Source organism: Octodon degus, unplaced genomic scaffold, assembly GCF_000260255.1.
Source record: "Octodon degus isolate 3935 unplaced genomic scaffold, OctDeg1.0 scaffold00044, whole genome shotgun sequence".
In the NCBI taxonomy this organism is placed as follows: domain Eukaryota; kingdom Metazoa; phylum Chordata; class Mammalia; order Rodentia; family Octodontidae; genus Octodon; species Octodon degus.
In genome coordinates, this window is record NW_004524620.1 from 8,683,428 (window position 1) to 8,696,438 (window position 13,011).

Sequence of the window (13,011 nt, forward strand, 5' to 3'; positions counted from 1 at the left end):
ATTGAACTCAGGCCCTTGTGCTTGCCAGGGAAGCGCTTATTCCACTGAGCCATCTCCCCGGCCCCAGGGTAACTAATTTTAAAAAAATTCAATTTCACTTACCTAAAAGTACTATTGAGAAAACTATTAAATGTTCCAATTTTGAATATTACTTTATAGAATAATAACTGACAAGCTTGCTACAAATCAGGTTATTTACAGTGATTCTCTATCAACAATGGTATAAATGAATGGGTTCCCTTTTAGTTACATGTATTACAATTGAAAGGATTAAGATAGTACTGATAAAATATTCTGCACATAAACCTTTTCATTAACTTGATTTTCAAAATTACTCAGAATTAATGACATTTAATTGCCTATTGATGTATCTTAAGAATCTTTAGAATAAAAAAACTTTTGAGCTTTAAAATAAGCAGAAGAAATATCAGTGAGAAAAAATAAATTCAGTCACCATAATTTTACACTTAAAGAGGTATTTTATTGAGGAATAAAAAATAAGACATTATAAAAGGAACAGTGTTTACTTCAGAAATGACTGCACAGACTGATCAGTTTTACCATTTTTAAAAAATTTTTTTTTCTGTATTTTAGGGAAGGGTCTACAGACTCATAGTGATTGCAGCCTCCCAAGTGCTGGGATTACAGGCGCACGCCACCACGCCCAGTCTCAATCACAGTCTCAGCACACCCCAGGGCCGGGGCTGGCATGGCAGGCTGGGGGATCGAACCCCAGCCCCTGCACCTGCTTGCAGGTACTTTAATCTGAGTTTTATCATTTTTAAAACAAAGATAATACTTCCCATAGCTCTTGTGAGACCAAAATGAGGTAAAGTATATGAGAAGTGTAAATGCTACGTACATATATCATCTGGATGCAATTTTCTAAAATCATAAGCCATTGTGAATGGACTACAGCAAAAATAATTACCCAGAAGTTTAAAGTGCTTTAATAATTAATGATTTTCACATCATGAAATCACATTTACTAGCAACATATACCAACCATCTCCATTCTTTTTTTTTTTAAACATTTATTTATTTATTTATTTAATGTGTGGCCAGCTCAGCCCACCAGGGGGCGGGCGGGCTGGCATGTGGTGCTGGGGGATTGAACCGAGGTCCCTGTTCTTTGCTTGGCTTAGCTTGTTCTAAGTAGGTGCTTTAGACCACTGAACCATCTCACCAGCCTCCATCTCCATTCTGACAGCTTCAAATTGGCAATTAAATTTAAAAAGAAACATTAAAATCATATACATAAACTGTCACTACTATATCAGTTTTTTCTTTGGCAAATGGTCTTTATATATTTTGTAGAACTAGATGAATATGGAAAGAGCATTTTTAACTAACTTTACAGACAAAAGTTATTTTTTTAAACTTCCATAGGTGAGTAAATGACAGTATTGATACTACTAAAATAATAAGTACATTAAAAGGAAGGTTATCATGGAAAGAGTATTACATTTCAAAAATATTCACAATGAGACAAATCTTAAGGAAACAAAGATCTAGAAACTTACTTATTATTAGTATGCCAGGAATATGCCCTTCTTCATAGTGTGGAAAGAGGACAATTTTGGGAATTAAAATAATATTGTACAACCAGACAAAGACAATCAAACCCATGCAGCACCAACCATGTGGGTCAACAACAAAATGAATCCGGAGACCCATTTTACAGTCCTATAACTGCCTGGAAAACACACAGGAAAGAGAACCCTAAGGAAGAAAAAAGAAAAAAATTACTAACATAGAAAAGTCTATTTGACTGCATTTCTGTAAACTACAGGATACATTTTCTTTGTAAATATTCTTTTGACAATAAACACAGGAAAACAAACAGAAACTTCAGAATACTCAAATTTCACTCCAAGCTTCTAATTTCTCCCTATAAATTGATATTAAAGGCACAAACTGGCATCATCTGCTAAAGTTAAAATACTTTTGTCCTTAACCCACCAACTCCATGGTATATTCAAGGGACATGAGTATATATATTCATCAAAAGATTTGCAAAAATTTTGGTAGCTTTAACCGTAAGACTAACTGATGGTCACACAAGTCAAAACCATGGTACCTTGGAGTGGAAAAAGCTTGTTTTAACTGAAAAGGACCTTGAAGAAACCTTAAGAAGCCAGCAACACTCTGTACCACGAGCTGGACCATGCTTTGAAGATGTACGCACACGCCTGCACTGGGCTGTATACTTCATACTTGCATGCTTTAATTTTAAATAATACTCCAAAGTTGATTTTGCAAAGTAAAAATGGCTAAACATATTAAAATTCATGGATAAAGCCCAACTGATCTCATTACTTTCAACTCAGGAAATCAAAATTTTTTTTTCAGTTCAGCACTAACAACTCACCAACAGATCCCCAAGTAAGACAAGGAATTAAGGTATTTCTATGCATATGATATGAATAAAGTGACTTTAAAAATATACCCATACTTTAAAAAATACAACTTTAAAAGCTGACACAACATTCATATAGTCTAGGGAGCATCTTTTACATAAAATTAAGGTATAATAATAAAGATGATTTTCATACCAGCAAGAAAATTAGAGTTTACTAAGGAGGTTTCAAAATATACACAGTTGCAGACACCATCCCAGATCCAGTGAATTCTCTATAATGCCCCAAGCCAAGCAATCCCTTTAAATGCTCTGCAGGCGCTGAAGCAGAGGCTGGTTAATTAGGAGCCACTGAGGAGTACCATGCAGACACCAGTGCTACAGCACTGAATTATCTGAGTTCCAAGCCGCCATGAGATGCAAGTCACTTGCTAGATACAAATGTGAATAAAACAGTCTTTACTTAAAAAAACAAACATTCTAGCAAGAAAAAATCATTTAAAAAGCCTTTAGTATAATATGCTAAGTTCCAAGTTTGTGGCCAAGTTGTGGATTTGGGCAGAGGAAAACTAAGTATGCAAACTGACATCGAAAGTCATAAGTCTTTCTGTGAGTAGTGACTGGGCAGAAATAAGGGACTACATCATGGAGGACATAAGATGTACCATTTGGAATGCTGAATTCATTCTTATGAGAAGGCTATCAAAGCAAGAGATTATTAACATGAGAAGATTTGCACTCTCAGTAAATTACTGGAGCTCTGGTGTAGAGAAAGACAGCTTAAGAAAATACAAAAACCAAAGTGCGTTTTAGAAAAGGGAACAAAAGAAATAGAATCAAACCAGTCAGTTTAATTGATTTATGCTAGGAGTTATAGGAAAGTGGAGAATGACTCCTAGATTTCCAACTCACACCCTAGATGATTCTAAGAATAATTTATTTTCAAGAGCCCCATGGTACCATCCCTTAAAGGCCTTGCCAATGCTCACCAAAGCCATAAAGCCATTGAAACAAAGAAAGAAAGGAACATTAACAGTTAATTTTAAAGAAATGCCCTTCTTCACATTCCTAGAAATAGCTCATGGGGCAACAGAAGGAGGAGAAGGGAGAAGGAAGCAAATAGAAAGAGGGAAGAGGGAAGAGAAGAAGGACAAAGAACAACTCAAATGTACTATCACCCACTGATTTAAGCCAGATATAGCCCAAATTAGTACTTATACATATCAGAAATCTAAAATAGGAGTAGGGCCAGGGCTTTCAAAAGTAAAAGCTGAACTTTATCACCTTTCGATTAATTAAAAGACAGATCAGTATCATTAAAGTGAGAAAAGTCAGAGAGGATAAAGCATGCTATATAATTTGCTAGGTATTATTTTTAAAACTAGAGCAGCTCAAACACAAAACATGACATATATATATATATATATATATATATATATATATATATATCATAAAGAGAAACGTTACAAAGAATGATAATTTTTTAAAGGCTTGCCAATTATCAAATGCAAAAAGAAATGACAAAACATGTTCACTATTATTAATTTCATGTACTTTCTTTTTAATGTTTTGGATCTATTTGGTACTAAAAAAAATAAAGTATGAATTCCAATCATTAAACAGGGTACGGTACATTTTAATAACATTAAAAACAAAAGAGCATATAATCCAGTAAAATAAGTAGGATATCCATCAAATGTTCAGTTTTTTAACTCTCTTCCCTCTTTTTATCACTAAGAGATCCCTTACAAAAGAAAATATTACACAGTATAAAATATCATTTAAAATATGCCTAGTTTTCCTGAATACGATCATACAGATATGACAAGCTATAAAAGAACAGGCATACTCAAGGAAAAGCATAACGTTAAAAATAATAATAGTAATAATAATAAAACAACAAACAAGTAAGATTTTGAACGTTTAAAATAAGTACCTGATCAGTAAAACTTAACGCCACACAATCTTTGCACCTGGGTTGTAGATATAAAGCAGTGGTCTTCCATGAGCTCTGAGGCAGATTACAATCATGAATTTGTAACTGCTACAGGAGCCAGGATCGCTGCACTCAGCTAGTATCTAGTCGGCTCCCAGGCACAGCTTATGGCTGAGCAGAAACTATTACACATCCTGAGCAGCAGCCACACTGAACCGTGCTGCTGTTTCATCTTAAGGGAGGCATTTATAAAATACTTTCATTGGCTAGAGATTCCAACTCATTAATTTATATATTAAGTGGTGTGCTCATAATTCAGTCTTTGATGTGATTAGTAGATGTGCCGGTACTTCAACATTTTTTAAGATTGCCAACTGGTAACTACACTCGAGTGCAGTGACTAACTTCATTTATTACATAAATTACTACAGCACAAACTATTTTTAAATAAATTATAATTCAAGTCTAATAAACTACACTGAGTAAGTCTGTGTGATGACCAAATTATTCTCATGACATACAACCTTTCCTTTTCTCCTTCTCAGGCAACTACATCTTACCATATTTTTTTTCAGGAAGAATACTCAAGTCACTATGAAATAAAAATAACAGAGAACTCTTACATGATAGAAAACTGTAACATCACAATACAAATTTTAGAACATAAGAATTAGAACAAAATAATTAGCAAGATATCTAGCCAAATGTGTGTTTCTAAGCTTGGTTTTATATGATACTCTACCTTAACCAGTGTAGCTTTATTATTGTTCAATAAATATTAAAAAACATTCTATCCTTCATTGCTATCTGACATGTACCTACTGCTCTGCTTATTCTATATAAATTCACCTCATAAGTCAAGACCAATGTGAATCTCACTCACCATATGAAATTTTTCTTTTTTTAATTAAATTTTTTTCAATTAATTTTATTGAGAAACAAATAGCAATGAAACAGTTTCAAAACAGGTTAGTAGGACAGTTACAATAATTAATACATTGCATATTGTTGTCTTCGTAGCAGTTATTCACAGTACAAGATGCAGCCATGATATCTTGTCCAAATACTATTAGTATAAATTGTTCTTCTCATTGAATTAAAAGAAAGTAACCATATATTTTTCTTGAAACCTTAATTCACAGGTATTTCTTCACCTTCTAAGTTTCAATAGGAAGCAAAACTACTAGAACAAATAGCAATTGGTTCTAAAACCTGGGAGGAGGATGACTTGACAACCAAGAGCCCTAAAGCCATGTCTGATCACATAACAACTACAATCTCTAAGCCCAGAACCACCAAAAACAATGTTAAAAGAAAAAACTCTTGGGAAAAAATAGAAGAACACATGACTTACAGGAGACACACAAAAGTAGATATACACAGAAGCAATTCACAAATAGGAAAAAAAAAATGTCTAATCATTACTGATTAGGAAAATGTGAAATAACTGGATATGTTTTTTATCCACTATACTGAAAAACTTCAAAGAGAAGGACAATATATACTGCTGAGAGAGGAAAGAGAAAAGGTCCTCATATATTACCAATGGATATATAAACCAATAGAACCATGTGCGGAAGGTAAAACCTTTTTGTTCAGCAATTTTATTTTTAGTAATACCTACAGAAGTAGTCAGGAGAGTATTAAAATATATACACATACAAGAATATACAAGGATACAGCATTTTTTTGTAATCAGAGGATTATGACACAATTTAAAAGTTCATGTGGAAGAGGGCAATGATTAAGTTCTAATATATTGATAGTACAGACAATTTACAAGTTACTGCAATTTGGGAAGAAAAAGAAGACAATGCAAAAAAGGGAGGCAGATCTCATAATGATTAACCTATAATGCACTACTGAGTGAATAAAATAAGTCCCAGGGCAAAAATCTTAGTGGCATTCGAGAGAGAGGGGACAGAGACAGGCTCAGAAGGTACAATGAAGGAACGTACTGTGGCACTAACAAAGATCTATATCTTGATTCGGAGCTGAAATATAAAAACAAGGTATAAAAAGTAAAGCCATATTACTATGCTGCGCCGTCAAAGGCTCAAGTCAACACCTTCTGACATTGCCAGTCCTGTGGATAACCCACGACTATTATGGACCACTGGACTATATTGGATTATTTTGCTGAATTCACGCACGTACAATATTTAAATGGCAATGAAATACCCATCTCTGACAAAACTAAACAAAAAAAGGGGACACAAATGAAGGACCATTTTGTATCTGTATATACAAAAAAGTTAGGATAGGTATACAGCTACTTTCTCTTAACTCAATGAGAAGAAAGATTTGTACTAAGTGTGTTTGGAAAGGATATTATGTCTGCATCTCTTTTTTTTTTTTTTTTTGGCGGAACCCAGGATCGAACTCAGGCCCTTGTATTTGCCAGGGAAGCGCTTATTCTACTGAGCCATCTCCCTGGTCTCAGTGTCTGCATCTTGTACTATGAATAACCACCACAAAGACAACAATATGTAATGTATTAATTACTGAAACTGTCCTACTAATTGGTTTTGAAACTGTCTCATTGCTATTTGCTTCTCAATAAAATTAATAAAAAAATAAATGAATAAATAAATTTCACGGCATTGATGTCAGAAAAAAAAGTGTGCAATTTTGTAAGAACACAGGAAGCATACGATCAAGATTGGTACATTTTGTGGCATGTAAACAACCTAAAAATCTGTAAGCCAACACTGAACTTCTGTTAATGATATGCATACTGAAGGTGGCGTGTATGTGTGTGGTGTGTGCATGCATACACACACGCATTTGTGTTTTGTAGCAATGTGCTGGAATCTGCAACTCACTCTGCAAAATATTCAAAAATAATTATAAAGTTGATGGATGGATAAAGAAAGACCAGTATGTCACAAAGGTCAGTAAAATATTAGTTATAAAATTTACATGATGGGTACTCAGATGTTAACACTACAACACTGACTTCCAAAGTACATATTACTTACATATTTTGAAACTTCACATTTCAAAATTACATGTTGGAGGGAAGCAAGGTACAGAATGGTCTGTATAACATATCTTGTTAGAAAAAAAGTAATACAGGGCTGGGGAGATGGCTCAGTAGAATAAGCGCTTCCCTGGCAAGCGCAAGGGGCTGAGTTCAATCACTGGTTCCGCCAATAAATAAATAAATAGTCATATAAAAGTAATTTTTTCATATACATGAAAAAAAAGTCTGAAAACATAACAAACAAATTGTTAATGGTGTTCATCCCTGGACTGATGCATGAAAATAGTGGAGATTTATATTTTATTTATGTATTTATGTCTAAGTGGATCCATAAATACACATGATTCTATACTCTTTTTAACCAGCTGAAAAGCAAAAACAGACCAAGGAACACTGATAACCCTACAAACAAAAGGTATAATTTGAGTTTCTCTTTGTCATTATATATGAGATGCTTTAAAAACTTGTTAAAATGCCATGTACATCAGACTAAGCGCCTACTTAGGCAAGCACAGGGACCAGGGTTCAATCCCTGGCTGGCACCACATGCTGTGCTGGTCCTGTCCACGGGTGTGCTGAACCAGCAACCCAGTCCGGGCGTGGTAGCACACACCTATAATCCCAGCACCAGGGAGGCTGAAAACAGTTTGAGCTGCATAGTGAGACCTGTACTGAATACATTTAAAAAAAAAAAAAATGCCATGCAGAAAAGATATCCTACAAAACTATGTAATATTTACAATTAAAAAATATTTGTAAAATTTGTATTACTTACACATTATTTTTGCTTCTGAAAAAAATGGCTTACTTAAAAATTTTTAGTTAAAATGAATATAAAAAACATAAATTAGCTCATTTATTAACAATAGCATCTAGGGGCTGAGGAGATGGCTCAGTAGAATAAGCGCTTCCCTGGCAAGCACAAGATCCTAAATTCAATCCCTGGTTGCGCCAGAAAAAAAAAAAAAAAAAAAAAAAAAAAAAAAAAAAAAAACAAGAACAATAGCATCTAAACATTACACTTCAAGGATCCTGAGACACATAAACCTCAAATATAATCCCAAGTGAAATCAAATACAAACTTACCAATTGCAACTTCACCAAGATATGCTGTGATTTTTCTGGTTCTTGCATTTAGAGGTCTTATCTCGATTCCCTCTTTATTAAATTACATCTCACCAAATGGACCTCTCTTCAGTAAGAGTTCTCCATGAGAACCTATTAATGATTTAACATGTTCTCTTACAAACATAAAAACTATAAACAGCTAAACATTGTAACTATGAAAACATCAATTACACATATTTTAAATTCAGAAAAAGATGATTCAGCACCTGAGTCTGTGTTTTAGTATCCTATCCATCGCCCCAGAATCTGACTACCATTACACATGAAGGTTCTCTTTTGAAATCATCCAATTCCCATAAGATCAGACAAACATTATGCATCCAGCATCTATATAAATAAACATCTCTGACCACAAATCTGAAGGTTGCAATAGATTCTGAGATCATTAATGTGACACATGCAAGGTAATGTCTATCAAGATGTGAGGTTAGAAGTACTCAATTACAATTGATAAACAGAAAATAAAATTTGAAACAGAAGCTTCAAACTTCTATTTGCCTAGATGCCCGTCAACAGATGAAGGGATAGAGAAAATGTAGACTACACACAGTGGAACTGTATTCAAGCATAGAGAAAAACAAGTTGAGGTTACCTGCGGGAAAATGCATGCATCCTGAGACCACAATGTTAAGTGAAGGAAGTCAGGTACAGAAACATAAATATTCCACTGTTTCTCTTGTGTGACAAATACAAAACATAAGTACGTTAAAGTTCAGAATAAAGGAGATGGCAGAAAACAGGAAGGCAGATTATTTTAAAGATGAGAACACATAGCAGAGAAAGTGGGAAGAGGAGAGAGGAGGAGTAAAGACACAAAAAATAATCAAGAAGTGCTATGTGTGTGCCAATTCCCCAAAATGCGATCTCAGTCTAAAGTGCTTTAAGATAAAAAGCTACCCTACAATTTTATGTATTTGGTACAGGGTCTCGCTTCGTAGCTCGGACTCATGGTTCTCTTCCTGTTTCAGCCTCTGCAGTGCTGGGATTACAGGCATGTATCACCACGCCTGGTCTGGGTGGCTGGCAGGCAATGGTACCAGGGATCAAATCAGGGGCCCTTGCGCTTGCCTGCAGGTGCTTAGACCACTGAGCTATCTCTGTGGCCCTATTTAAATCACTAAGAGTTTGTACTGTAATTTCTACAGTACAGTACCAATGAAACAATAACACAGTAGTTCCTCACTATTTTGCAGTTCGACTTTCATGGACTCACTGTTGTGCAGGTTTTCAAAAAATATTAATCTAAATTATTTATCACAGGTTTCTCGCTATATTGTAGAATTCTGCAGTACCATACAGCATATGCATGTTGTTAAAATTACATAGGTTTATGAGTTATTAGAAAATGGCTAAAAACACTAAAAGTGTTTTTAAAAGTGTGGGAAAGGTTTATAATAGTGTGGGAAGAGTTTATAAAACCTTTACATATAAATACTAAAATAAATATAATGTCACAACTTCACTGATTTTCACTTCTCACGGGGTGTCTGGAGTGCAATCTCCAGGGTAAGTGAGGGACTGCTGTACTGTAAGGAATTTTATATAAAATATACCAATTCACTACTTTATTAATCCAACCAACACTTACTAACTATATATTACTCTTTGGCATAGTGTATAGATGAAAAAGAGATTATCCTCAGAGACATAGGCCAGTTACTAGAACAAGACCAGTGCTATGTAAGACATGCCAAGAAGGCAAGGGAATGCATGTCATATAGTAAAAGGGTGAGTTTGCAGAATTTTTTCCAGACACTGTGTATTGGAATGCATTCTATCCACCTTATTCCTTATGTTAGATTGTCATCAGAAAAAGATTCCCAGAGACAAGGAAGCCTGTGAGTTAGCTAGAAGAAAATCAGAGGCTCTTCTGACCAAAAGAAAAATAAACAAAGGTATGAAAGCAGGCAGAGAAAATATGTTTAAGCAAAAATGACTAGAATCCTTGTATATGAAAGAATGGTGTAATATATGCCAAACTCTTGACCACAATCAACTCTAAAAAGTAAATTTTGAGATATTGGTACACACATAAATACTTGAATACCCTTACTACACATAAAAACATAAAATACTAGTCACAGCTTACTGAGTTCATAGCATGCAGGTAGAAAGCAACCTTCAGATTAAAAAACAGTGAAGCCATAGACTTCACCCTGAACACAGTGGAAAACCACTGATGGATTTGTGGGGAGTAAATTCCAGGATAAAATTTATATCTGGGGAAGTACAGCAACAATCTGAAGGCTGGTTTGGGGTAGAAGAATTAAAGCCCTGCGACCAACCACATGTAACAATCTAGACTGAGTGTCATCCAGGTAAAAGATAAAGAACATGTCAACATCCCCCAAATCCTAACTTTAGACAGTGAGTGTGTATGTGTCAGGATGTGACAAGCAGGACAGAAATAACAAAACAGGATAGACCCAGGAGAACTTAATGAAGAAAATCTACAGGACCTACCTAATGGTCAACTGGAAACAAAAGCACAACAGAGTAGTTTCCAACTCTCTGGCTTCAGGACTATGTGAAGGGTGGCAGCATTCTTCAGGACAGACAATAAAAAACAAGTTATTAATTGGTTAAGCATATTCCCTTAACCACCATAACTTACTACTGAGCATGTGAAAATTACATTTCCACCCCCTCTCGTAAACATAGGGGAGCAAAAAAAAAACCAATTTAAGAAATCACCTATATTTCCTCCCAGAGTCAATTTTTCTGATTCAAGATTATCAGATTGTCAAGTGTCACTTCTTTCTACTCAAAGGTTTTAACCTAATTTAAAATGGTCTGACTGCAGCTTGCTTCTTAAGGGAAAAATATATTATGACAAAGTTAAGTACATGCTACGCAAAGAAATAAGTGAATTACATTTTCCCAGAAAAAGAATTCAAACAGAATTAAGTGTGGCACAACAAAATGTCCTGAAATACAGCCAAAGCCAGTAATGTTGCTAAGGTAATGACTCCAGTTTGGCTTCTTGCTGACAGAAGTCAGTAATATTATTAAGTAATACCACAAGCCAACCATCGATGAGTCAAATCTCAGTCATTCACTGGCTTAAAATCAAGAAAAAAACTCACTTTATATTCATAGTTATTAGAGCAATACTGCAGACACAGCATCTTAAAAACTATTTCAGGCTAAATACCACCACCATTATTATAACATGAAATCCTACTATATGGTACACAAAAGTAATGTTAGGTACAAAACTCCAAAGAAATAGCTGGGCATGCCCAGCACTCAGGGAACTGAGGAAGGAGAACTGATCCTCAAGCTTCAGGCCAGCCTGGGCTACACAGTGAGTTCAAAGCCAGCCTGAACTACACAGCAAGACTGTCTCAAAAAGAAAAAAAAAAAAGGCCTCCAAAATATTTTTGTATGACAACATCCCAAAGTTTTAGCACTGTAAGATGTCATTATACATTTTTAACACTACTATACCTGAAAAAATACAATCAACAATTTATAGCTAAGTGTTCAAACACGCACGCACGCGCACACACACACATACACACACACACCCTCCCTAATGGCCAAGAGAAAATGGATATTATATTATATAAAAATACTGTGTTATGAAACTTAAAATACTGTGTTGCCAAAAGTTAATGTAGAAAACAAAGTCAGATGTATCTTTAAACATGTTTATAAAGGTATTTGTCATCTGATATATTCTACTCTGAAAACTGGCGAACCATGAGTTTACCTAAAGCTGCCAGTGTAGGAATTCAAGTTCTAAAATACCACGTAGATATTCAATTTACTATCAAGAGTAGAAAACACTGTACATATGTTATAAATAAAGAGCCATATTTCCATTCTCACTCCCTTTCAAAACTCAGGTCTGGACAACTGTAAAAAGAGGATAAAAATCTCAATTTCCAAGGCTGGAAAGTGACACTTCAATGAGAAGCTGCCTGGCAAGGAAGGAGCATCTCCAAAATGGCGACTTTAAAGGGGAAGTGGGGAAGATGTAGAGGAAGAAGAGAAAAGGAAACTTACAATTGTGTTTTACTTCTAGTTTTAGAAACTCAGAAATGAAAAGTGTTCTTGGTTACCACTGAAAACAGCAGTCAGTACCCCAACAATCTCCTATCTGCAACAGTAAGTAAAGTCTGTGAACCAGTTAACAAATGGAGAAAAGCTTCAGGCATATTGTACTACAAATACGTAGAGGTGCTATACTGTTACACATTGCCCTGTGATCGCTTCAAGTCAAAACAAAACAACACAGTAGTGTTCTGATCTAAAATGCAATGATTAAAAATTAGACATGGGGATGCAGGCCTGTAATCCTGGCTACTCAGAAGGCTGAGGCAGGACGACGAGAAGGCTGAGGCAAGCTTGGCAACTCAGGGAGATCCAGGCACTAAATAAAATAGAAAGTTCTAGGAATATAGCTCAGTGACAGGCTTGCCTAGCCCGCAAAGCTCTGGGTTCAATTTCCAGTGTAAACTAATTCATATTCTCTCTCTCTCTCTCTGACTTCAAATCAAGAGTTAGATGAGGGGCTGGTGAGATGGCTCAGTGGTCTAAAGCACCTACTTAGAGCAGGCTTGGCAAAGCACAGGGACCGAGGTTCAATCCCCCAGC

The 13,011-nt window shown here is 35.2% G+C and overlaps 1 protein-coding gene across 3 annotated transcripts in view; it reads right to left on the bottom strand.

Annotated features, from left to right (window-relative positions):
- The window catches only part of Zdhhc21 (zinc finger DHHC-type containing 21), a 69,377-nt gene extending 58,422 nt beyond the window's left edge, over window positions 1-10,955 (bottom strand). The window contains exons 1-4 of one of the 3 annotated variants that reach the window (XM_023715846.1): window positions 10,873-10,955; window positions 8,368-8,499; window positions 4,296-4,370; window positions 1,524-1,722 (exon numbers count right to left, since the gene is read on the bottom strand). In XM_023715846.1, coding sequence (XP_023571614.1) covers window positions 1,524-1,677 — 154 coding nt within the window. In that variant the 5' untranslated portion in view covers window positions 1,678-1,722; window positions 4,296-4,370; window positions 8,368-8,499; window positions 10,873-10,955. The remainder of the gene's footprint in view (window positions 1-1,523; window positions 1,723-4,295; window positions 4,371-8,367; window positions 8,500-10,872) is intronic. The other 2 variants (XM_004631716.2, XM_023715847.1) reach the window with 2 other exon arrangements.
- Window positions 10,956-13,011: the final 2,056 nt, after the last annotated feature.